Source organism: Nelusetta ayraudi, unplaced genomic scaffold (genome assembly GCF_046127955.1).
Source record: "Nelusetta ayraudi isolate G7.1 ecotype Tasmania unplaced genomic scaffold, CSIRO-AGI_Nayr_v1 ptg000017l, whole genome shotgun sequence".
NCBI classification, from domain to species: domain Eukaryota; kingdom Metazoa; phylum Chordata; class Actinopteri; order Tetraodontiformes; family Monacanthidae; genus Nelusetta; species Nelusetta ayraudi.
The window spans coordinates 1708116-1735679 of NW_027466067.1; the positions used below are offsets into that span (position 1 = coordinate 1708116).

The window sequence follows — 27564 nt, forward strand, 5'->3', positions numbered from 1 at the left end:
CTCTATAAATACATTTATTTATTTTCAATTCATATGATTTTTTCTTCTTCATGCAAGACATGTTGCTGTAATTAAGCAAATTTCCCCAATGGGGGATAAACAATAGCTTTCAACTCATTCCAATCCAATTCAATTCAATTCAATTCCATTCAAATCAATTCAATTCTCTTCTCTTCTCTGAGCAGGTCGGAACGGTGGGGCACCTTGCTGCTGCTGTGCGTCGTACATGCGGATCTCGAAGATGGGCGGCCTCTCGTTGCGCAGCAGGGTGACGGCGCCGCTGGCCGTGTCCAGCTTGTAGATGCTGCCGCTCCGGTACTCGTTCCAGAACAGGAAGTGCTTGTAGTGGCACAGGCCAAAGGCATGGTTGAGCTCCTGGCCTTCGTACACCGTCTGGCGAGTTTGAGGGGAAGAGAGCACTGAGCGCTCTGACTCATCATCCAGCGCACAGACTGAATGTGTTGTTGTTGTTGTTGTTGTTGTTTTTTGTTCTAACGGAGGCTGATGATTTAATGACAGTGCTGTAATTGCCTCTAGTCTGTTCTGCTCCAGTGTTTAAACAGTGTGTCCTAAAACACAGTATGGGAAATCAATCATAGCAGCAGTGGTGAAATAGTGATTATAGGTAATATGTATACACTACTGAGCAAATACGACAATAATAACAATGATTTCCTTTTCAGTTGAAATCCTTAATTTGGCTTGATGTACGATTTTTAAAGCTTATTCTGCTGCCCTTAAATACATCAATAAAAGTGAATAGTCGCAGTACAATAAAAGTCATTTGGTTTTCATACCCTTAGAACAGTTCTCATATACTGTATACATAGATATATATATATATATAGATATATATATATATATATATATATATATATATGTATATATATATATATATATATACATATATATATAAAATATACCAAAAATGTATTAAAACAAGGGTCTTGCTCCCAGTTAGCTGCCATCTTGCGCCGCCATCATTTAAGGAAGCCTTGACAGTGGCCTAAATATAAAATTAGCTGTCAGGCGGCTTCCTTAAAAGTTTACACACTGGACCTTCAATGCTGCAGTGACAACCATGGAACAACGGTGGCAGTTAAGCTGCAACAACAACAACAACAACAACAACAACAAAATCTCTGTGTCTCAATAACTTGTAATGTGACCTTCTGTTCAGGCGTCATCTTGGTCTCACAATGGTAAAATTGTGAGCAGCGTGATATAGGGGACTGTTTAAAAACAAACTGTCCCAGAACCAGAACAACAGGCGGTCGATTCAGGGATCAGATGCTTATGTTTGTGATTTTTTTTTTTTTTTTTTTTTTTGGTGGCTAATCGCCTTGTTATGGAACCGCATGTGACACACAATGAGTGCTGCAACGGTTGAACAATCGCACACGTGCGTTTTCCAAAGTTCAAAAAGGTCAAATTAAGTTCAACTGCAAAAGTTACAATGCCTCTCAGGTGCATGTCACAACAAAGCCCAAGATCCCTCACTTCCTGCACTGTCAATTGTGTGTGGGACAACTCAAAACATATCATTTTATTTTAGCGACTATTTACTAAGTAGCATTTTCATTTTGGGAGGTTTTTTTTTTAAATGTAATAAAAATCCAAGGATAGAAAATTGTGATCACTGCAAGTATAGATGTAGCCAGCAGCCAACAGGTCTCAGAATCACAGCAATGTGTTATTGCTTATACTGTAACTTTATGAGTAATAAAAAGCAATACAAGCTTCCCTGATAGGCACCTTACATTAACAGGAAGCCAATCATTCCCCCTGCGGCCTTCCAGTTTAAATCCGACTTCTGCCGCTCCACTGGTGAAACAGTGTGATGTGTGGTGAAGGGACGGATCAGGTGCTGACCTTGCGCTCGGAGCTGTTGAGGTAGACCATCTCGATGCGGTCGTAGTAGGCATCCACCCAGTAGAGGATCCCCTGGGGGATGTCCAGACTCAGGCCGTTGGGCCACAGCACCGTTTTACTGCTCAGGAACACGTTCCTGTTAGAACCGTCCATCCAAGCCCGCTCTATTCTACCCCGCTTGCTCTCCTTTGGGTCTTCCTCCCAGTCTGTCCAGTACATCCACCTGAGGAAGCAAAGAGCCCTGCAGTCAGTACCACTGAAATTGTCTGAAATCTGAACTTGTCTTTGCAGAATGGTGGTCTAAATATATATATGTATGTATATAAAATTATAAAATATAAATATATATATATATGTATATATATATATATATAAATATATATATATATATATACATGGTATATATATATATATATATTTATATTACTTTAAAAAACAACAGTGATTGAATAATAATGTATAATAACAGTAATCATCTTAAAGGCAGTTAAAGTTGCAGTTTCCAGCGATGCCTGTTTGAATTCATGTAAAATATTCAACAACAGAATGTCAATGGTGCCACATGATACAAAGATTGTTATTTGAAGCCTCATCGACGGATTAATAAGAATGAAAATTGGGACATTTCTTAAAACGGCGCAGAATATTATCGAGCAAAATAGCGTTTAAGGTCGACTGGAACGACATGGATGGACAGACCACTTGGAAACATGCTGCCTCGTCAACAGGCACTAGACATCATGCTAAGACTGCTGTCACGATGCCGACCCCACTTTAGCTTTCCTCCTCCCTCTACCCTTCATCGCCTCCTCACCCGTTGAGTGGATCCACCACGATGGCCCTCGGGTGAGTCATCTTCCCCTCGATGAGGGTTTTGCGGGTCTGCGAAGCCTTTTCCAGCCGAGCCACGCTGATGGTTTTCTTGGGCCCATCGTCAGTCCAGTACAGGTTGTCGGCCATCCAGTCCACGGCGATGCCCTCGACCGTGTGGATCCCTGGGGCAGACAAGCTCATGAAAGGCCTGTTTGTGGCACACACTCAAACCCACTTGATTGTCAATAAGATTGAATTTGTGAAATTTCCACTTAAGTTGCAAAGTTCTACCAAAAAAAATGTTTTTTCTTAAGTTTTATTTCAGGTCCAGGATTCTCCCTCTCAGTTCTCACTGAAATTATATTCATAGTAACAGTGACATGCATTCAACGCCTTGTTTTTCTAAGCTGTGTAATCAGCTGACCTACCTTCCTTCACAATCGTGTCCCTCTCGGTGCCGTCGATTTTCTGACGTCCAATGATGTAACTCGTGGCATCGGCAAAGTAAATGAACTCGCTTCCGGCGTGGAAGTCCAAAGCTCTGGGGTTCATCAGATTCTCTATGGGGATCATGTACTCATCTGGAACCTTGGCGTTCATGTCCATCCCCCTGATGACCCCCGGGCGACCTTTGCCATAGAGCAGGAAGAGCTCGTGCTCGGGTTCTGAGAAGCGAGTGCAGGAATATGACATTAACTGTGATACATGTGCATTCAAAAGTCTAGTGGGGTTCAAATTAAGTTCACCTGAAATGTTTTGAGCGCATTTCCATCCTTTTTGCGAGTAGTTTATATTATTACTCAGATTGTAGCTGACTAAAAACTACAATTTAAATAGTATTTTACAGCTACTAATAGTGGAAGAGTATTTTAGACCTTCATCCACTTGCATCTAAAGTTTCAGAATATAAATCAAATGACTGATGCGTTTGACTGTAGCCAGGGCTGCTCACCGTTTCAAACTTTATATATATGGAAATTATTTTGAAAATGAAAAATTGACAAGGCTTCCTAACTGCTATGAAACAATTCCTTAATATAAAATAATATAGAAAGAAAATTTAAAGAAGCAAAATTACCAAAACACAGAAAACAAAACTAGCGACCTATTCGAAAAGGAGTGAAAAGAAGCATAGCAGTAAAGTAAATAGAATAGAAATAATCGATTTCTTCTCCAGCCGGACTTACTTTTGCAGGACTTGCCATCGCTTCCCAGGCTGAACCCAGAGCGGCAGCGGCAGGTCCGTGTCTTGTGACCGTTTCCGAGCAGGCAGATATCAGAGCAGCCACCGGCCTTCCCAAACTGGTCCACCTCGCACGCGTGGCTTCGCACTGGAGACCAGAGCAGCAACAGAACCAGCAGTGTGAAGGCAAGTATCGACACGGTGTGCGTGTGAGTGTGTGCGTTTTGTGTGCGTCCCGTGTGTTGTGTACCTGGAGGTTGCCGGCGCTGGTGGTAGACGTGCAGCGCTCCGCCCTTGTCCACACGGGTCACCACCTGGTAGTCGGTGCTGTTGAAGCGGTTCACCCGGATCACGCTGGTCTTGGGCTGCATGTTGGCATTGTCCGAGTTGGTGGCGTACAGGTAGTTCTCAAACACAGTCAGACCGTACAGGTGCTCAATCTGGAAGGTGGAATATCAAGAGTGGCTATGTTATATATAGATGAAGAGACTCCCAGGAGACTAAATGACAGTAATTTGTTCAAATTACACCTGAGTTTTTGTCATTTATATATTGCAATATTACATATTATAAATTGCAGTTTGCAATTCTCTGTAATATTTTTCTCTGTCCTTTTGTTTTCCTCTAATGAGTGTTGTTGGGATTACTCCATAAAAGTAATCCAACTACTGATTACTGATTAAGTAATTATTGGGGAGAGGTGTAAGGTTTGTGCTGATTCGTTAAGGTGGATACACGATACAGGATGGGATATCGGTAAGGATCCACGGAGGAGGAGAGATGATTTCAAGGTTTTTATTCCAGTTGGTAGGATGGAATGTTTACAACTGACGATGATGGTGAAAATGATGAAAATGACAATAAATTGATGCAGGTGACGATCAAAGGATGGAAATGACTCGTCGCAACTGGAACCAACTGAATGTTATCTTGGACTACTGATACTACTATGACAGAGGAATCGATACTTGACTACTGCAGCTACTCGTCTCGCTAGCTTACAGGTGAAACTTGAGGGGAACACGTGGAACATCAAAATGCCATAATATTGCGATAATCAACGTAGCTTGAGGGTTGAGGTGCTCTTAAAGGGCCAGCCCTTTTCTACAGTAACATAATTACTTCTTTAATTACTTTGTTTCACAAGTAATCAATTACAAATTACTTTAGTTTAAAAAAAAAAAGATAAAGTAACAGTTGAGTACATCTTGTTTATTCTTGTTTATTCTTTTGCCGCCGCCACGCTTGTTTTGGTGCTTCGTCGCATATCAATGACGTTGCATGCACGGCTGCATCGTCAATCTGCAAGATCCTTGTTTTTGGTTGTTTTTCTAAATTTCAGACATTTTGTGGTTAAGAGGACATTTTTAGCTAGCGAAATGTTTCAGAAAAGTAATGGAATCGTTACTTGATAAAGGTAACTATGATATAATTACCATTTTTGCCAGAGTAATCCCGTTACATTACTCTGTTACTAAAAATAGTTTAATTACAGTGGTGGATTACTTGAGTAATAGATTACTCACCAACACTGCCTCTAATTTCCTCAGACTGAGTCTTTTCCTCGCAGGCAAAACTCACAATTTAAGTTTGTGCTGCCTTTTTGACGTTCACAGGTTGTGTTCAACTGTTTGGACCCGCTCCACTATCAGCCTTCTGCTTTCAATTTCATGTCCTCTGATAAACATCTCCTTTTAGACATTTCCTCTCACACTTGCATTTCAACCCTTCTGTTTTTTGGGGGATCTTTTGCTTCTGGACTCCAGTGAAGCAGCAAGAAAAAACACTTTTTTTTTCATGAAGAAAACTGTGCGTCAAAAGCTTTCAGCAATGAGCCCAAAAACACAAAAGCAGCGACTGGACTCCTTTTCAAAGGAACAAAAACAACGTGTTGCTTAGTTTCAAGCTAACTCTACTCAGGCTGGCTGCAGGGAAAATAGGACCAGAGAGCTATTGTTCCGAACGGTCACCTTGAAAATAATCATGTGCTTAACTTGAACGCTGACTCGTTTCGTCGTCCAAGCAGTTCCACTGAAACCGCTCATTTGTGTGGCAGTGCCACAAAGTGCAATTAACCGATGAAGTGTCTCGAGGTAGTTTTAGGAAAAAGAAAAAAAGAAAAAAAGAAAAAGAAAGAAAAGTAGGATCTGTCTGACAAACTGGGTGAGGGACGCAGGACGGCAGTTTTCACACGTGGACAGGCCCAGGCCAGTGACTCAGTGTCCCATGAGGCTGAAAAAAAAAGTGTGAGATGTCACTGCTGTCTGAGTGCGGCGACGGGCTGTAGGGTGCTCGCTGAGCCACAGACAGTTACACGCGGGTAAAAAAGGTTCAAGGGAAATTTCCAGTGGAGGTGACGCACCGAATAGAATTCTGTCAGACGGGAGGGGAAAATGATTGGGTGTTAGGTCGGCTCACAGATCTAGTGCTGGAAAAAAAGGCACGAGGAATCGAAAAGATGAAGCTGATTTTTTTTTTAGCTTAGATTTAGGTGACGGTGGCAAACTGCAACAAATCCTTTCTCATTTTTACACACACAAAAAAAGAGGTTGAATTCGACGGGGCATCCTCCCTGAACAATGCACACGCTATTAATTAAGCGGCATGGATCTTCACAATCTGTAGCAAATTGTCTGTTAAGGTCACCCGAAGGACGTGCGTGAGCAACATCTCATCAGATACTAACACACAGACAGCTGGCAAAAGTGGGAAGCAACTAAGCACAAATACTTTGTTACTGTACTTGAGTAGATTTTTCAGGTATCTGTACTTCACTTGAGTCTATCTTTTGCAGACTACTTTTTACTTTTACTCCCTAGATTTGGACACAAATGATCAGCAAAAGTATTATTTCATTAAAGGCAAAAAAAAAAAACAACATCTTGAGTTTTTCTCATATTCCTTTGTTCAGACAAATAGAAAACAGACCTATGGGAGCCCGTCGAGTCGGTTAAAGGATTGGACAGTTGTTAAAGGACGTGTCAGCAACACGTCTGATGACGCCTCTGGTAGAAGACTGGTGTCACAGTCAAAACTGTCAAGGCAGGTATAACATCTTTCCTATATTTTCCTGTATATGAACAAAGGAAGATATATATATCTATACATTTTTTTTCATACCTAAATGCATTTCAGAACCTGTACTTTCTTACCTTTAGTTCAGTAAAAGGAGTTAAACCCGTACTTTAACTTTTACCAGAGTATTTTTGTTTTACTCAAGTATCCGTGCTTTTACTTAAGTACAGAGTGCAAATACTTTTGCCACCTCTGCCAGTTGGGAGTTGGAGTTGGTTAGAAGTGATTTTGCACATGTGTACCTCGAGCCTTGAGGGCCAGTGGCTCAATGAAAAGCTATTACTTCGATCGCAGCGAGAGCTGTGCAAGCACATTGAGGAGCGACATCCACGGCAGCAGAACCACACACTGTTGACCAACCGGAAGACGAACAGTTGTCTTCCGTCGTCCCTCTGCTGTCTGTTCGCCAAGAAGGACATGAGTTGCAGCAGCAGGAGCTCGCAGGCACAAACACAAGGTGTGTTTTAATGTAGAGGTGCAAAATGAGGCGTTTTCAAACTTGCTGAGTGTCACACATTAAAAAAGTGTGTGTGTGTGTGTGTGTGTGTGTGTGTGTGTGTGTGTGTGTGTGTGTGTTGTGGGTAAGGGGGGTGAAGGTACAGAATCTGTCCGGGGCTACGGAATGTGTCTGGGGTCTTATGGCAACTCTATCAGGACAGACTACATTGCTGCCGGATGGACAGATAGATTGCTAGCTAGATAGCTAGCCTGATAGATAGATATAATCATATTAACTATAATAGATAGAACGAACGAGATAGATGGATAGATATCTCTCTATTTATCGCTTGTTCGTTCTTCTGACTGCAATGCAGTTTGTCGTAACAGAGTCCACGTCCACGTCACATACGGCAAGTCGATAACGACAAACTACATCGCAGTCGGAAGAACGAACGAACAAGCATATAGACATCTATGGATAGACATCTACCCATCTATCTTGTTTGTTCTATATATTATTTATAATATGATTATATCTATCTATCTAGCTAGCCAGTTAGCTATCTATTCTTGCTAGCTATCTTTCCATTCAACCGCAATGTAGATCGTCCTAATAGAGTTGCCGTAAGACCCCGGACACATTCCGTTCTCCCGGACAGATTCTGTACCGGCAGTCCCGTGCGCCATTCTCACCAGCAGTCCCTGGATGATGGTGTGCCGGTTGCGGCCCTCGTAGTCCACCACCTCTATGTAGTCCAGGTAGGCGTCTGCCCAGTACACCAGCCTGCTGACCAGGTCCAGCGTGATGCCGTGAGGGAACACGATCTTACTGTCCACCAGCTTGGTTCGGTTCTGGCCGTCCATGTCACAGCGCTCCACCTTTGGGATCTGACCGTAGTCTGTGAAGAACACCTTCCTGCGGGAACACAAAGGGGTCAGGCCCAATGAAGCAGCAGACACAGACAGATTACAGACAGCATTATAGACAGCAGCTCCCCTCAGCGACGTTCACAGCCAATCACCTGCCACCGTCTATCTGCACTCTCTTCTCTCCACCAACTAACTTCATGCCCTCTTTCACTGTTTTAATAAATCTCCTCTTTTTTTCTCCCTCTGGTCTAGACCTCCTGCCTGACGCTTCCGGCCTCAGCATTCTTCTGCCCACATATTCACTGACTCTCCTCCGTTCACGTCCAAACCACCACATGACACATACCATGCTGTCCCTCTGATGGATGGAAGAAGACCAACATTTGGATGTCTGCTGCCTCCAGCCCTGGCCTCCTGCCTTTCAGTCAGTGCCGCTGTGTCTCAACTGTACAGCACTGATGTTTTCTCCAGCCTCCTTTCATTCTTGCTGATCCTCTTCAATCACACATAAACACATCACACTGCTTGCACCGGCTGCTTCTTCACCTCTTTCCCACTTTTCCCACCTCTTTTCTGTTGACTCTTAGCACTTGATATTCTCCACTTGATCTATCTCCACTTCCTGCAGCCTCACTCTTCCACTTTGGTCCCTCTCATTCACACACATGTAATCTGTCCTGCTGCCTGCCGCTGACCATCGTTCCTCCACCTCTCTAGATGTTCCTCCTCCTGCTCCCTGCTCTCACTGCAGATCACGGTGTCGATGCAGACGTCACCGCCCGTGGAGATCATTGTCAGACCTCATCTGACAGGCCGCCCATCTTCGTAGCAAAACAAGAGGGAGCTAAGAGCCTTGATACGGTCTCATCTCCCCCTTCGACTCCCCAGTTCCACCTGCAGCACAGCATCATTAATTTTTAAGCGACTGCTAAATCACAGTTGACTCAAACATGGGGATGACTCAAACAACAAATCACGCTCGCTGTGCATGTCAACACATTTAACAAGGCGGAAAACAAAAGCGCACAGTTTCATCCGTCAGCTTGATTGGCAGAATACAGCAGCAGAGGGCACCCACAGAAAATTTCAGGATTTTGGCAAAAATCACTCCAGTTATATCACTTGTTGCGTTTCTCTTCTCATCCTGACTGAAGCCAAGGATGTGGAGCAAGATGACAAGGACGCATGGCACTCTGAACTTCAAATGGAAGCGAATAAACATTCTCGCATTTCTGGGCAGCTCATTTTTTCCACACGAGTGTGCAAGACAGATAAACACACACTTTCAGGAATTCGGCTGAGAAATGCCCGGCTGTAAACAAAGGCACAGTAAGAAAAACATGCTTTTTCGCAGTCAGCAAACCACCGCGCCGCAGCGCAAACACGGCAGCTGTGCCCAATTAGCCCCCAAGTTCAAAACCTCATTTTTAGACTTTTTCCTCTCCAGTAAAACTCCTAGTTAAAAAGTCGGTTCTTCTCAGGACACCACATATCTGCCACTTTTACGTGCGTTTGCGTGTCTACGCATGTGTGCGTGGAGCGGGAAAAACAGGGCCGACGACTGACCCCATGGTGGGGTCCAGGGCGATGCCTTTGGGGTTGTACAGCTCCAGGTCCAGCAGGGTGACACAAATCTGCCCCTTTTTGTCACACACGAAGATCCTGTCGTCCACGTCATCCACAAAGTAGAAGTTCCCCGTCAGCCAGTCGATGGCCATCTGCTCCACATCTGGATGGAGAGAAGAGAAAGAGAAGGGGGGGTTGGAAGGGAAGGAGGACAGTGCTTTGTTTCGCTTTGTTCCCGGCGCTGGGACTTATTCGCTTTTGATGGGAATTGAACTGAAGTGTTGTCGAGTGGCTGGGGACGGACATGAGGTCACAGATCACAGATACGTGATCAGTTAAATAAGTCGGCACTTAGTCATCGCCACTCGCATTCTTTTCAGCCCTAACGACAAGTGAGATCACGTCCATCTGCGATGTGTTTGGTGTCCAGCGCTTCTTGGACAGGCAGGATCGGCCGTTTGTCGGCCCCAGGGGAGGTTTCATGCTGAAGCGAGGCGACAGCGGCCCTTGTGGTTCCTGCTGCATTTATTTCCCGCAGCGGTTCAACGCCCAAGGATGTCCAAAGCCCCACCCGGTGGGCGAAACTCAAACACCTTCATGTGTGCACAAATGGCAAAACCCGTCCGTCCTGGAGCGTTCGCAGCCGCAGGAATTTCAACAGTGAGCTAAAAAATAACAAACAAAAAATAACAATTATAAAAAAAAATGTTTTGCCTTGTCTGACCCTCTCTGACTGGGGACCACATAGGGAGGATCTTGGCTTGAGAGAAAAGAATAACAGCAGAAATGAATATACCCCTCTCCCTGGTTCTCTCATTCCTTCTTCTTCTTCTTGTTCTTGTTCTTCTTCCTTCCTTCCTTTCCTTCACCAGCTCAGCCACAGCGAGGCTGAGCCAAAGGATTAGAGACAGAGGCCTATTGTTAAAGCTGAAGGAGATGCAAGGGCTGACGGTGAAATAAGCCCCGGTATTTCCTTTAGCTGTAAGAACAGACAACTTTCCTCCATGTAGCTACTATTGTTGGCCGCCGCCTGACGAAAAAACAGCTAAACAGCCAGAATGTGAAAGGACGCGGCGAGAAGCTCAAGCTCGTTTCTTCCTTTACGCCAGAGCGGGGAGAAGTGCGGCTGATTTCCCTCTCGTGTTGGTGCACGAGGCTCGCGGAGGACTGGTGTGAGTGATGTGAAATGAGTTTGTAGCCATAACAAGGAGGATTTAGGAGGATTTTACTTCTAATCTTAAAGACAGCAACGGACAATGTTGTCAATTCATTTATGTAAGACACGTATTTGCACCTGTCGCAAGTCGGAAGATCTTTAAATATTGACCTTAACACGGGGGAACTGAAGCTTTTGTAAGAGTCAACTATGAAGCAGGAGACGGAGAGCGAGAGAGAGAGAGAGAGAGGAGGGGAAGGAGGGTTTCACCAACCACAAGACTTATATTTTCACAGCTGCCAGTCCACTGAAACACACACCCTGCAAGGAACGGAGGTCCGGCAGACTGGTATGTTTACCAGGTTGATCAGGTCAGCGCAACAAGGACAAGACCAGAAACCCTGAAGCAGGCCACAGCGGAGACGATGACAAAGGAAATCCTGCAACTAAATAGAGCAATTAAAGAGTCTGAGACGAGATGCAAAGAGGCCGACAAGGAGGCAACAGGAGGAAGGAGGCACTTGAGAAAGAAGAATAACACATTGGGTAGGAGTTAAAGTGGAAAACAGATGAAAGGAATGTGAGGAAGGGTGAGGAGGAAGGGAAGAAAACGTTGGGCAAATAAATGTCAGAGAAGAGAGGAGAAGGAGTGAAAAGGGGGGGAAGAGGGCTGAGAGAGAGAGAGAGAGAGAGAGAGAGAGAGAGAGAGAGAGAGAGAGAGAGAGAGATCTTATTTCCACTAAGGAAACTTGGGCACAATGCAGCAGCATTTCTGAGGTTTACAGGAATCGGGTCCGTATTCCCCAAGGTGCTTTCACAATTATAAGGCAGGCTTCTCTGTTTAAACACTTGCAGCTGCCCGACAACGCACTGATTCAGTGATTAGGCAATGGGTAAACAAAGGCATGGGGTCAGGGGATTATGTAATATTTAAAAATGTGGAGGAGTTGGGGGCGGGGGGGACATCGAACCCTGTTTACCAGTTTCCAGTATTTTCCAAAAAAAACAAGACACAAAAAGGTCTCGACACACACACACACACACACAGTCAGACACTTTTCGACCTCCTCCCCTTCACCGTCTCCTTCTCCACCACCTCCTCCGTGCATCATCGCACCATCCCTCCCCTTTGTCTGCTCCCCAGAAAGTGGAAAAATAGTCTGGATTCATGAGCTGCAGCAGCAGCTCCGTCTCTTTGGAACTATGCTTTAAAAAAAAAAAGGTGTGGGGGGTGGGGGGAGAGTACTGCGTAACTGTAAAAACACGGGCGACTGCTCCTCGGCGTTTTCCTGCTTCTTGTAAACGTCTCGCTTGGTATTTGTCTCGCCGCTCCCCCGTTTGTCCACCGAAAAACTGCACTGTGGAATCGTCTACGAAATTCCTCTGAAACGTGCATCCCAAGCGGAGCAGCGCCGGATTGCAGTCAAACTCTGAGAACTGCAAATCGGTGAACAAATCAGTTAGTTTGTTGTGTATGTTGAATATGTTTTCGTGTAAACTGGTTTTGCACATCAGTCACATTGTTTTCAGTGTATTTATCGTCTGTCTTTGAGTGTTATGTGTTTCTTTATTGTACTTTTTTTTTCACACTGCAGCACTGCTCTTTGATCCAAGACACATTTTTCCCCCCAATGGGAGACAAATAAAGAAACTTTGGTAGATGCTGACCGCTCCACCGCTCGCAATAGGGGGAAAAAAAACAAGCAGCGATATCTGCAGCCCTGCTAAACGCTTGATGTGATTGACGTTTTCACTTAACCTCTCCCACTACCCCCCCCCCCCCCAAAAAAAAAAAAATTCCTTTCCTCATCAACCTCTGGCTCACAGGACGGCACAGCAGGAAGAAAAAAAAAAAAGAAAAACACACACACACACACACACACACACATTTCTGGCTGGTTTCATAAAGGTCATTCAAAGCTAAAACTGGAAAAAGAGCGAGCTATTTGTTTGCCATTTGTAAGTGTGTGTGTGTGTGTGTGTGTGTGTGTGTGTGTGAAAGACAGAGAGTGACAGAGAGAGAGAGAGAGAGAGAGAGAGAGAGAGAGAGCGAGAGAGAGAGAGAGAGGGCAAGAGTTAAGCTGAATGAAGTGAATGGAGAAAGATTTTCAGAAGTGCTGACTGACTTGCCTTTTCGCAGCACATGACCTCTTAAGGAGATTTCGGTCCAGTGTCTGCTGCTGAGCGGCACACTGTGGCTCACTGTGGCTCACTGCACAGGCAGGGAAGCTGCTGTGGTTTTTTTTTACAGTACAACCAGGCGAGGGAGGCTTAGCCGCTCAGCAGCTCTGACACCCCGTCCTCCTGTGCAGCGTGGAGCCGAGCCGCCTACTGTATATTCCAGTGTCACTCTGTCTCTTTACCAAAGCGCTCGGCAAAGACCTACATCAAACTGCTTTAACCGTGTTGCTGCGGGAGGACAGGGGCAACCTTGGAACACACCTCGGCTCTCGCCATCAATGCCTGCCTCCTGCTGCATAAAAGGCACTTAGAGCTGCAGTTTACCACGGACATGCACGTGAGCACTCGAGGATGAGGAAACAGTGGAGAAGAAGCATCGTCTCATCGAATCTGAGAAATCTAGAAATGGTTAAAATGTTAAACTGGCTGAAATGTTAGCCATTTAAAGCAGTCTGTGCCAGACGAAACAGTGCAATGCTCTGCAACAATCATGAGAAATGCCTAAAAAGATGTGCAAATCTGTCACAATGACAGAAAATAAATGAGAAAATGGCTTCATTTGGCTCTATTAAAAGGTTAGCCTGCTAACAGTCGACCACACAAAGCTAGTTTACGCTCGGCATCACATCTGAAAACCAGCTTGTTAGCTCTGTTGGTGTGAAGTTGTTAGCACGCTGACGCTAACAACGCATAGTAGTAGTAAAAGGAGAGCAGAGCTGCTACTAAAGCTAAGGCTCAGTCTAATGTCACAGTCTGTGAGCTAACAATGTCTGTGGTGTCATTTTAAGGTCCAGTATGTAAAATTTGGCTTGATTTATGATTTTTATATTGGTAAAGGCTTAGCATACTGCCAATAAATACATTAATAAAGGTGTATATCCATAGTACATCCTTTACATATCCTTCTCATGTATGTAACCCTAACCCTAACCCCATGTATGTAAGAGCTTTATGTAAAAGAAGAAGAAGGCCCAGTATATAAAAACAAGAAAACAACACAAAAATGAACAGAATGTGACAGAATGTGACAGAAGGATTTGCTAGATCAACCCTCTGCATCATGTTTGTGTTCTGCTTCTGGTCACGAGAGTGACAAAAATGTGAAAAACAACAATTTGAAAGGGAGAGTGGGGGAGTTGGGTGGGGTTGAAGCACATCTGGGCGAGTCATCTGTGACATACTGAGGTCATGAGTCACTCAGACCGCAAGCTCATGATTTTTCCTGTGCGTTCAGCCGACTCCTTGTTGTCGTCTTTCAGAATAAACCTGCTCCTCCTTTGCTGTCACACTCAGATGCGCGCAGCCTATCCAGAGCGCAGCGACCCTGCCCTCTGGACAACGTAAACCAAAACAAAGAGGCTCAGGAGCTCCGCCTCCTTGCGCTCAAACTCATCCCCAATGCTCCATCCCCTCCACCCGCCACCCACTGAGCGAGCAAGGGAAATTTCCAGTGACCATGTTACTATGTGACAACAACAAGCATGTCAATGTTGAGTTGGACAATTACTGTATGTATGGACATTAATGTGATGAACCATCATGATACAAACAACAACAACTACATTTTAATTTGGAATTAAAGCTGGACATATAGATCTGCATTAGGTTTATACGAGACAAACAGGAAGGGAAGTAGAAGGCCGTAAAAAGTCCAACAACAACAAAAAATTTTCAAATTGCACACTGGTGCGACATTCAGATAATAACAAACCAGCTGCTTTCCAACTGACAATTCTAACCGACTCATTCTATTGCGATCTGCTGAAATTAATTGGTTGTTTCAACTTTGACTTTGATACAAGACAAGATCAGCTAGCAAGATTGCAACCCAGACAGGTATTTGCAAGAGGAGACAGCCAAGATAACATGTATGTAATATTCACTCACCCCTTTCAGGACATGAGGTTCCGTTTAGTCGTTTCCAATTCAAAGGAACACGCAGTATTTCCACCTGCTGCTTTGTGTTCTGTTCTGCATGCACCTGTTCCTATTTGCAATTTTAAAATTCTATGCGTGTGTTTTTGACACTCCTGCTAATCAACAAGCCAAAGCTACACGCAGGCCAACAGCAGGAGCCGACAACTGAATTCAAGGTAAGGATCTGCTGAGGCGGGGAGCCCAGATTTTAAAAGGACAGCGGAGAGGCTTCAGGAAATTAATTTGAAAAATAGCAGAGGCCAGCATCTGAACCATTTTCAATTAGCTTAGCGAGAAAAACAAAATGAAAAACCACACACACACACACACACACACACACACACACACACACACACACACACACACACACACACACACACACACACACACACAAAAACATCTCAATTTGTTTCGCTGGTTAACGCTGGTTTCTTCAAGACTAACAGAGGACAACTTTCACTGTGAAAGCTGCAAAACTTACTATTGCTGCAGCACATTTATCATTCTTCTGACTTGTCTGGGTTCACTTACTTAACATGTGTAATCATTTTAGCAACACACATTCAAGACATGTTGAAATACTGCACAGATACAAACATGTTTTGTAATGTGCATGACATTTGGACAAAAACTGTTGTTTCCAAACAAAGAATGGAACAGGTCTGCACATTATTATTATAAGTGACTGAGCCTCAATTTGCACCAAATTTTGCGCGGGTCAGAACTGGTGAAAATTTTAATCTATTAAAAAAACTGTATACATCTAAAATCGCCATAGCGCCCTCTATGAAGGTCGTAGAGACATGGGACAAAGACTCACACGTTCGTTCAATCAAGACCTAATTTTCATTAATGTTGACCTTTATCCCGGACAAACCAGAAGTGAGCTATTTTCACTTCTTTGAAAAAATCTCCAAGCATAAGGCTCTGAAACCGTAAGTGCTACGGCCTTGAAAATGCAGTATGACACAGACAAGACCTTCATGACAAAACGTAAGCGGCAAAACTTTTTAGTTCCCAACTGTTTTCATTCAGAAATGTCTGGTTAAACAAATCATGGCACCTTGCAGACTACTCTGTAGAGCATGCATGGCCAAACTATGGCACGGGGGCCAATATGCAGCCTGTTAAGCTTTTTAATCAAGCCCGCCAAACTTGAAGAAATTATATTAATTGTAAGTAAGTCATAAAATAGCTGTATCTTATCAATTTTTTCATTGTTTTCAGAGTCATTTCAATAAAGAGCTAAAGACCGTGGAGCTTCAAAGACACAGATTTTGTTGTAACTTTGCTTTTGTTCATTTCAATTGACATTAAAGCACATGTTTTCTACCTACCCCATGATATATTTTTCCTCCTATGAGGTCGGTCATCAAAACACTCCATCCATCTGCTCCTGCCCCAGCCCCCTCCTCTGTCAAATTTCAGAACCCACTGTGGCCCACCAGTCAAGAAGTTTTGCCCACCCCTGCTGTAGCGGCTCTATGAGGCTCTAATTTCAACACAAGTCTTCTTACCCAACTCGGACTCATTGTCTATGAGATATTTGTCTTTGACTGTGTGTTTACAGCTGCTCTGCTTACACTTAAAACAAGCTGCATGTGTGGCTGGGACTGTGTATTTCCTATTTCCAGAGTCGATGGCGTCAGAGAGAGCAGCAGCCGAGCTCCGTGTCAGCCTGGCCCTTCAGTCTTATTATGTTTTGTTTCGTTGAGATTGTTTTTCCTTCAAACAAACTGAACAGTGAGTGACAGAATTTCAATCTGAGCCACACAGTTTGAGTCATGCACTTGTTGTTACTATGGTTACGGCCTGTTTACGTGCGTGTTGTTGTTTGGTGCGCTTTGTAAGTGGCCGACAAAAGACACTTTACTGAGTACCAGGGTGCACAGCACAGTGTGTGAGCAGCCAACAGGACAGGATATATGTGTCAGGCACTGACTTTGGCTCATTGGTTCCACGGTATCGCAGCTGTCATCAAAATGAGCTGTACGGCGTTGTATCTTTATCGACAAATGAGTCGCAGTGACAGGAAATATCTGACTGGTAGGTTGGAGCTACAAATGAACTGACAGATGCCCACATAATAACAAGTTTTTTTCAAAGGAAAGCTCTGATGTTACAGCATCTGATTTCATGTGTACACAGATCTGATCTGTGCACAAAAAAATATATATATGTGTGTATGTATGTGTATATATATATATATATATATATATATATATGTATATATATATATATATGCGTGTGTGTACATATATATATATATGTATATATATATATATATATATATATATATTTCTATATACATACATACTTTTTTGCAGAATTTTGCAGGTGAGAGCTTGAACATGTGTATATATATATGTATATATATATATATATATATACACATGTTCATGCCATATTGAGTAGAAAAATTATCAATGAAAAAAATCTTCGACAGACCCACCAAATGAAGGAAGTCTTGCCTTAGTGTGAGGCAACACTTTTAGTTTACTGCACTTTGATTATAAAATAGTGATGTGATTGTGAAAATTCTACTGTGTGGGCCCATGGCCTCCATCTCTTTTTTTTCTTTTTTGGTGTGATTTCTCAGTGTAGAGGTGTGAAGCTGCACTCGGCTCCCCTGGACTCACGGTGCAGGCTGAGCGAGATGTTGATGACTCTTTCCTCGGCGAAGCTTTTCAGGTTGGGGATCTTGGCACATTTGAGGTGCGTGGATGCCGGCGCGTCGCCCACGTGGATCCAGCACACCGTCTCCTCGGCGTACACGAAGTCCATGGCGGTGGTCTGCTTGGTGCTGGTGGACAGTAGGCTGTGAACGATAGTGCCGCTCAGGGAGGTGGCCTGGATGTTCTGGGAGTTGGCGACCAGCAACACGGGCAGACGGTCCACCGGCACTGCAGGGACGGAGTGAATGGTAGAAGAAGTGAGCAGCAGGAGTACAGGCAGTGGAATGGATCTAGTGCATTCACATTATCTAAAGGGGTGGGGGGTTAAGTTCTGTGTCCAAACATATTTTCTGTTTCGTGCATTGACTTAAATTATCAACAAAAAAAAAAAATTGTGCATTCTAATAGTTGTGTATCCTGATTCTGATGTTGTCGCTCTGGCTGATTGGCTGAGCCAAACAACCAGTGTTGGGAAGATCACTTTGCAAATGCAAGTTGTTACAATTACAAGTTTATGTAATAGTAATGCAGCTATTTCTATGACTTTATCAAAGTAATGTAACTAATTGAATTTGATTACATTTTGATGACTTTTTCTAAATTTTGAATAAATGTTCTTAACAGTATTCAACACTTGAAGCAACACTGGAGTGAAAATATATTAGCCTGTAAAACAGTTTCTACTATAATGTTTTCATTTGAGTATATTTCATTGCTGGTTGCTAGTGCTGATCCACAATACACAATGTGATCTTCACAGGTTTCTCCTTCTGACTTAATTAAGCCACTGCAGTTGATATTTTTCTTTACAACAAAAGAAGGCTCCCCACAATTCCTTCCTTTCATGCACGTTGTCTAATCCAGGGCCGTACGTCTGCAGCATCTGCCACGCCGCGTACTGCAGCGACTGACACTCACCATTCTTGGCCTTGCAGGAGCGGTTGTCTGGCTGCGGCAGGTAGCCCTCCACACAGGAGCAGCTGTAGGAGCCATCAGTGTTTGTACAGGACTGACTGCAGGTCCCGTAAACAGTGCACTCATCAAAATCTGAAGGGGGAAAAAACAATATTGTCACTCAAAGAAAGAATTTCTGGTCACTTTCTGGAACTTCTGGATATGCAGCCCAGTCTACTTTTGTAAGATGAAATATTAATTAATACTGAAGAAAACTAATATATTTGAGCTTAAGGGTTAACGAACAAGCTTTGTGTAAACAGCTACCCCATTATGCTCAGGAGACAACATTAATAACATCACAATAACTTTAGTTATTTAAGTTAAAGACATCTCACTCATATGAAGATCATTCAGTTCCCACAGTGTGAATATTGGCAGTTGGTCACTTTATGCATACAGTGGCCACTGCTTCACAGAACTCACCTTTGCACGTCTTTCCATCCGGGCCGATCTCATAGCCACTCTTACAATAACAGGCGACTCCAGCTGGAGTGATGGCACAGGTTTCCTGGCATCCTTTGTGCGAGCAATTGGCGATTAGCTCTGCAGGAGGACAGAGGCAGTAGAATGTGTGTAGGAAGGCAGCAGAAACTGTATATTGTAAAGCATTCAGGCACAAAGCAATCATTTATTTTTCTGTAGATGGCATTAATATCAGGCGGCAACATTAAGTGGGTATAATATAGGTATTTACGTTACTTACTTAATCCCAGTGATCGACAAACTAGTGTGATGTCACAGTGTCGCTGATGTGCAAATTTAAATGTTAAATCATTCATTTAAGATGTGATTATTCTAAATATAAATAAATATAGGAGAAAAGCACAAGCCCAAAAGTTCTTCATAGTCTCCACTAAGCACACACACACATTTGATAGATATTGTTAATGTACAGTAGCTTTCAACTGAGGATTTGCTGAGCAATAAGTGTGCGCAGTCCAAGACAAGCTGTGCCTGGATCTGTGCTTTAAAAAGGCCCCTCTAATGTGCACTACAGGTTACGCAATTCACAAAACTCATTGAAACCAACAGATGGATCCAAAGTGATCATCAGCTCAATGTGAACAACATATTTGTTTGGTTGTCAATAGCGTACAGCCTTATGTTGCTTATTGTAGATGTTGTTTAGTGCTTTACCAATTATCATCATCATCATTATTATATTTATCTTAAGTAGCAGTGCAACCAATAGTGTCTTAATGATCTACTCCCAACATCAGCATTCTGACGTTACATCCAAAAGGAATTTTCAGTAATATTTCTTCCATTGAAAATGGAATGTTGTGTTTGTTCAGCTCGGAAGTAAAGTCAGTTGAATTGACTGCATCTTTTAGTGTTTATTCATTCATTTGTTTATTTCTTTTGCAGAAAGATGAACACAGTTTTCAAGATCTGAAGCCGGGGAAGTGAACGGCTCCAGGGATCAAACCTCGACTCTCTTCAAGGACACTCACATATCAGAGGCCTGAAGAATTGCGGATGAAGACTCAACACACACACAGGAATTTTCAGTACAACACTAAGTTCGCTGTGAGATAAAAACCACAAGACCGTTAGACGATTGTCACTGCTTTGTCTAAACTGACAACAGCCTAATGGTCCCGAGTTATTCACTTTCTCCAAGAGCACAAAGTGAGACCGAGGTTCAGGCGTCACAACAAATTCTTGAGGCTGCAGTCTGCACGGCTGGGCAAGTAGAAATTCCAAAATCAATAACAAATTAAACTAAATCCTGATAAATCTTCAGTGCACAGCAAACAATCAATCCAACTAATTTGCTTTTAGTTGATCCACACAGCCAGTGCTCTGTGCCAAATGAACAGGGAGGTGTTCATGGAGTCAACCGGGTTCTGATCAGTTGCTGCTGTTCTGACAGACACGGCTCAGACTTTCAGAAACAATTCAGTCCAGAACAGTCCGGTACAGCAGGGACACGTTTTAGAAACACTACAGCAACATCAACAATCTACATTAATCGCTAAACTCACCAGCCGCTGCATTAGCTACAATGTTCAACTCAATGCATATCCGGCATGTAGACGCGGAGAAGACGACATGCTGAAGATCAAAGTGAGCATCAGAATGGGGGAGAAATGGGACTGAAGTGACTTTGAATGCGACGGGTTGGTCAGAGCACTTCGCTGCTGTAACTGCTGCTGATCTAGCGGGTTTGTTTTTTACAACACAACCATCACCAGGGGTGCTGATGGTTGGACAGATGATGGACAGAGAGTAACTCAAACTCAAAGGGCTGGTTAGAACCAAGGTACACAGAACAGCATCTCTGAACACACAACACAGCCATCCTGGGAGCAGAGAACATATACACTCTACTTCAATAAACACACACAATGTGTGCTGAGGAAAGCTGCTGCTGCTGCTGCTGCTGCTGAGTGAAGTTCTCTCAGTTCCAGCACCATAATCCCTCTAATCCCACAACCCACCTCAACCTTTAGACTATAAACCCAATTTGAACAGCCACGTGTGCACCAAGGAATGACTCCATCCTTAATGTGTCAATAAAGTCACAAGGCAGTAATGACAATTGTCAATTCACATACAAGCCCGCATCACTTTTGCAACTCATAACTGCTCAAAATTGTGTGTGTTTTTTTTCCCGCTGACCTATAGCTGACTTCCCATGAGAATGCCAGCATTTACTGTTATATTCATTCTCTCTGGTGAAAAAAAAATATATAGGCACTTTTGCAATTGAAATATCAAATTTCACTTTGGATTGGATGTTGGATGACAATGGATTGGATGATGATGCTAAACTTCATCATCAGTGCGTGATCAAACAGAGCAAACAGAGGATGGACCAGTGTTGCTCTCACCACACTGATCTTTCACCAAGAAAGGAACTAAAGATTGCTATCAAAACAAATCTCAAAGACACAGTCAGACTTGGGTGTGGTAGTATAAAGAAGCATAGTAACACGTTGTTATGTAGTGATACCTCTGCAGTGTGGACCCTCATCCCAGCCGTCGGTGCAGTCCGGAACCCCGTTGCACAGTTTTCTCATATGAATGCAGAGATCAGTTCCTCCACACTGGTACTCGTTGGGAGGGCACCGCGATATAGCGCTGTGTGGGCCTGCAAGACATGAAGAAAACAAAGTTCAGTGCAAAAATTAAAGTTTATTCAGTCAAACTGATCAAAGTTGTGTTCTTTAACGAAAGAAGAAGAAAAAAAAAAAGCCTTTTCATGTGATAATCCTTTTTGTAAATAGCTTTCCACCTCTATATCCAGTCAAATCCAGCTCTTGCCCAGTTCATGAAGTCAGTGTAAAATATTCTAATGGTCATTTTTATAAAAACCTCTCTCAATATCTTGCTCCTGTCTGATGTGTCCATGTCGACAAAACGCCTCATATTGTATATTATATACTTGAAACAACTGTGTGACGGAATTGGTTCAATTCAAACCACTACTTCAGCACCAAAATAGTCCATTTAGCTGCATTATTAATTGTCAACTGATGTATTTTGGATGTGATCCAGATTAAATTTGGATGTCAATTGAAAGAAGTAGCACTCGGTCGACTATAGATGAATTTTTGGTTTGCGTTTTCAACAGTAATTATTCTAAGCAGCCAAAAATGTAAGTAGAATGTGTCAGAAAAATATGGACTGTTCAATATGCTACTATGCAGCTAAGCACCTTATCGTGTTATTTCTGACTGGCACACAGAAGTGACGGCAAAGTGAACCGCGTCACAGAACATGCTTAATTTTCTCCAACATATTGTCACTCCAATTCTCTACACCAGCCACCAACTTTTAAATTCAGCTTCTTTTTTTTTGCCAGTTCCGCCAGCAAAAATCACAAAGGAGGCATTCAAATGTAGTGGTGACGTATAACACTCACTGGCCACAAACTGGCAAGGATGACAGATTATCATTCTTATGGTGCCTCTGCAAATTCATGTCGTCTTTTGCACGCACATACAAAAAGACCTGCAAGGCTTTGAGGAGAACTATTGCAGGTGAGAGCATCAGGATCATATGGTAGGAAAACAAATCAGACCGTTGAATGAAAATTTGACAAAAATCAGAGTCAAAGACACTAAAATTGTCAACATCCGCAAGTCATAGTCATGCTGAAATTACAGATTCAGGACTCTTTGAACAACAACTGCTGCCTTGTGACAAACATCCATTCATTGCTCACATAACTTCTGTTCTTTTGTCTTTTTGCTTTCTCCGCAATTCCTGTCTCTTGATCTCTGTGGTCTACCTCAAAAACTATCTATGACGGGTGACATGAATCATAAACAGGGTTAAACGTATTTGCCAAAGACGCTGTTCAATGATTCATTTCAGCACAAATACTCCTACATACATCACAGCTTGAAAATACTGTAATTATTACAATTGCCATGGAAAACCCCATGTCTGTCAAACGTGTATTTTACCAGATTATCCGTGTCAAACAGTATAACCACGAAGTTATTAATATACTGATTTTAAAATTGTTTGTATTGTAAAGATCACACTGCAACTGTCAGACATCAAATGTACGGAACAGGATAGTTGGGAGTATTTTCAGGGCGAATGGATGGACAGTGGAAACTCTGTTTCACTAGTTGATCCAAATGCATCAGTAATTTTAAGGAAGTGGTTTTTAAAAAAAAAAGCCACTTACTCATCCACTGCCCCCAGACTTGTCACTGGACTAAAAACAATCACAACAAATCAACTATTTTATGTAAAGTCTTCATTTTGTCAAGCTCACCTACAGAATACCAGATAGCTATTATGCTAACATTGATTCAGGTAGGGCTAGCCTGCAGCTAACAATGGGCAACAATTGCGTCACAGTTTGACTTTACGTCGTGTGTACGGACAACCGCAATTGGGTTATTGTTACAATCCACTCATATGCATGGCATTCAGCGCCAGAGGCAGTTCTTAATAAATTATATCATAATTGGAAGTCCAGATCACATATCAGACTCCTTTTTTCTTCATTTTTTAAAATTCTGGACTTGTTTGGTTGCAACCAAAACAAAGATTGCTGTAGAAACGTAGGTAACTTGGTGAAGAGTTATGTATATATATACATATACATATATATATATATATATATGTACACACACACACATACATATATACATATATAGACACCATAAGTCTTGCAAAAGACTGCAGGGAGAAACTGCTCCTTTGTGAGCCACTTCCTCCGTTTTCCTTGTGCAAATATTTGAAGAGCTCATTGAAAAGCAGGAGGTGGTGCAATTTTTTTCAGTCAGACGCTATACCGCTACAGAGGAGGAGGAGGAGGAGGAAGGAGTCCAACCACGTACCTCTTCTCCTCAAATCCAAACGGTCACATTTCATTGTGGTTCCCATCTGACATGGCATTTCTGTTTGCTTTGTGTACTGGATCTTGTAACGCACTGTGTCACTGTCGGTCCACACACACACATACCTCCTGTAGTGGCATCTGCCTTTTTGCTGTAGCGTCACATTGCTTCTGAGCGGAATCATTGACATGTTTTTTTCTGCTCCAGTTGCTCACAGTTGATTTGCCGTTTACTCAACACAATACCCACTATTTTTTTCCCCTCCATTCTCCTTCTGCCAATCTTTTTTAATGGAGGAAACACAGTTGGTAAGCAAACCGGGCAGATTGTTTCTGTCTGTGCCAGGTTATTAGCGGCTCTAATTCTCCTCCCAGCTCAGTGAGATTATTAGTGCATCCCTCTATCATGAACCCATAAAGGAACTGAGCCATTGAGCCAGCACTAATACTAACTTGGAACAAAAGTTCTGTACAGACATCATACAGATGTCAGTGAAAACCAGGACAGTTCATTTCTTCCACTGGTCTTCTGTGATCATGTGACTAGATGAACACCTTCAGGGGAAACCGGATGAGTCAGTAGACACTTACAGGGATTTTTGTTTTAATCGGGTAAAATGTTCAACTGCTTGTCAGCACAAACAGATAACTGAGCAACCACATTGCAGCAACTCAATGCACTCCATGTAGACGAGGGGAAGATGACTCGCACAAGTACACAGTGAGCATCAGAATGTGGAAGAAAAGGGACTGACGTGACTCTGAATGTGTTGTGGTTGTTGGTACCAGTCAAGCCGGTCAGAGGATTTCATAAACTGCTGATCTACAGGGATTGTTACAATATCACAACCATCTCTGAGGGTTTGCAGAGAGTTCTCCCAAACAGATGAAACATCCAGCAAGCGTATATACACTCAGCGGCCACTTGGCATGAGCAAAGTGGACCAGATAAAGTGAAAAAGGCTGATAAACACTGAGGCTGGTCAATATCTCCAATTGCTTTTAATGTTTTTCACTGGGTCTATGTTTTGTGGCTGTTTCTTTCACATTTGTCTTCAGTTTTTCACCATTTGGTCGAATGAATCCTGAGCTTTGATTTATGCTAGGTCCGTCTATTCAGGTTGGAATATGTGTGCATTCTTTATCTAGAGAGCCCTTTCGTCTTCAAACTCGACAACGGCTGCAGTGCCAGCATGCAGTAAGCAGCTTTGGGGCCTACAGGGACGAGAAGAACGTGTTCCCCTTGACCTTTTCCCGCAGGCGAACCAAGCTGCCCTTGGAGCAAAACAAAGCTTTTCTTCTCTGTTTGCCACATGGAGGATTTCAGACACCTTGCACGAGTGGAGTCACTGAGCTGATCCACGTGCACCTCCGCAGTTTGAGGGGCGTGAGCACAACGTTCAGGGACAAGAGAACTAAGGCCATTGTTTTCTGGGCGCAAAGCTGATGAGGCCTCCGACAAAGAAGGCTGAGCCGCCGTGTTGTAAGATTTATCACGTGTGTGGCCTTGGACTTGGACTCTGGGGGGCCACCTGGAGGGAGAGTTTGGTATGGAGTTCTAAAAAGATTTTTTTTTTTTTTTTTTTAATAGTCCTTCTCATTAAACTTCTGCTCAGCCAGTTAAAATGTTACAACCTGACGAATGACTGTGCAGCAGAGAAACTAAATTTCCTTTGGGATAAATAAAGTACTTCTACCTACGACTATCGATCTATGTACTGTATCTATGTATCTATCTATCTATCTATCTATCTATCTAACCATTATAATTCTTTCTACAATAAAGATGTGCCAGCACCACTAATCATGGAAAACCTTGAGATTTGAGAAAAAGCAGCAACGACTGAAAAAGAAGGAGAAAGATCCGAGTCCCACTGCGGCGGCACTCAGCCGTTTTGTAAAGCTGTGGGGATTTTCCACTCACCTAGTTCACACCCCCGAGACCATATGTTGGTCACCGTACAGCTTTCTCACCCAACAACAAACACTCAAACAACTAACAACTCGCTGCCGGTCCTATGGAGCAAAACCTAAAAGGATTTTTTATCTTTTTTTCCGTGCTGAAATGAGGCTCTGCGGCCGAGAGCAGCCAGACAACCCGCTGTCCGAGGGCCCGAATTAGAACTGCTCCAGCCGGCCATGACAAAGCAAACAATTACAAACATGTACTTGTGCACGCAATTAACCGCACATTTTGCTAATAAGCGTTGGATAATTATAAACAAAATCTGGCCCCTCCTCGCCTACATCTGCCTTCAGGATAGTGTGAATAATTCATCATGTATATCCACGAAAAAAAAAACCCTCATGAATGATTAAATGAGAGCTGCGCCACTTTACTGACAGCAGCTCTGGGTGACACACTCATGCAGGCATTCTCTGATCAGCCCAGGACCCGAGTCCCCGCCACCGGGCCAGCGGCCTCGTTCTGGTCCCGGCCTCTGTGGCACTTTCTTGGACAGAAGGTGCAAACAGTGACCAGGCGACCCAGAAGCAGCCCTTCACCCTTTGTTCCTGTGTTCCATGCCATACTGTGGTCTGCCAAATTAACAAAAGTAGGACACGGCAGTGGGGGGGGGGGAACAGACACAGCAACACCAGAGTTTAATTAAAGGTCCAGTGTGTAAAGTTTTTAAAGAAGCCCGTCTGACAGAGTGTTTGGTATTTAGGCCACAGTCAGACGGGCTTCCTTCGAAAATGGTGGCGCAAGATGGCAGCTAACTGGGAGCAAGACCCTTATATGAGAAGTGTTCTAAGGATAGGAGAACAAAATAACTCCACTTTTATTAATGTGTTAATAGGCAGTATGTTAAGTTTTGTACCAATATAAAAATCATAAATCGAGCCAAATATTACATACTGGACCTTTAAGACCTTGGGAATAAAGAGCCAGTGGCTCTGGCTCAGGAGACTGCATGTTGATGCTAGCGCACGGTGGAAGGCACAGACACTGCTGTTTATTTCTGACAGCTATCTCATTACTGCTTCACCCTGGAGGTGAAAGAACACACATCAAGCTGCCAATCCAACCAAACCTGTGGTAAAGTCGCCACACTGGGAGTTGTTGGGGGGGGTGAGCTTATTTCCAGTCCTTGGGTCCTTTTGTTGAGGTAGTGAAACCTTATTAAAGACTCAGACTCCGTGTGCCTCTTTGCACTTGAACCCGGGTATCAAAACTTTCAGAATATCCAAATCGCAATTTCATTCCTTCCGAGAGTGACGGGGGGTGAGGGGGATTGGCAGGATGACAAACAAAGCAGGAAGGCTAAATCCAGCGCTGGAAAGCACAACAAACACAACGTCTCCAAACATAGCTGCGCCGCTGCTTCTCGGGGCAGAGCAGCCGCAGAGCAAACAGCTCTATCAGCAAGGAAAATTGCAAGTCTCATTCAGGACAATACCACAAGACACCCAGACTAAATAAATCACCCTGGAACCTGTAACCGTTTTTGGGTTATGAGAGAGGGGAAGTAATGGCATGGACACAAATAAAATCAACCAGAGACAAAATAATTATATGGTCCAGCTCTCTTTTTTTCCCTTTTTATCC

The 27564-nt window shown here is 43.3% G+C and overlaps 1 protein-coding gene across 2 annotated transcripts in view; it reads right to left on the bottom strand.

Annotated features, from left to right (window-relative positions):
- LOC142887171 (low-density lipoprotein receptor-related protein 1-like) overlaps positions 1-27564 on the bottom strand; it is a 103586-nt gene that overhangs the window by 55340 nt on the left and 20682 nt on the right. For both annotated transcript variants that reach the window (XM_076024611.1, XM_076024612.1), the window contains exons 3-14: positions 21666-21803; positions 19130-19249; positions 18668-18796; positions 17714-17977; positions 9821-9983; positions 8078-8300; positions 4119-4308; positions 3873-4016; positions 3114-3350; positions 2687-2867; positions 1873-2095; positions 204-393 (exon numbers count right to left, since the gene is read on the bottom strand). In XM_076024611.1, coding sequence (XP_075880726.1) covers positions 204-393; positions 1873-2095; positions 2687-2867; positions 3114-3350; positions 3873-4016; positions 4119-4308; positions 8078-8300; positions 9821-9983; positions 17714-17977; positions 18668-18796; positions 19130-19249; positions 21666-21803 — 2202 coding nt within the window. The remainder of the gene's footprint in view (positions 1-203; positions 394-1872; positions 2096-2686; positions 2868-3113; positions 3351-3872; positions 4017-4118; positions 4309-8077; positions 8301-9820; positions 9984-17713; positions 17978-18667; positions 18797-19129; positions 19250-21665; positions 21804-27564) is intronic.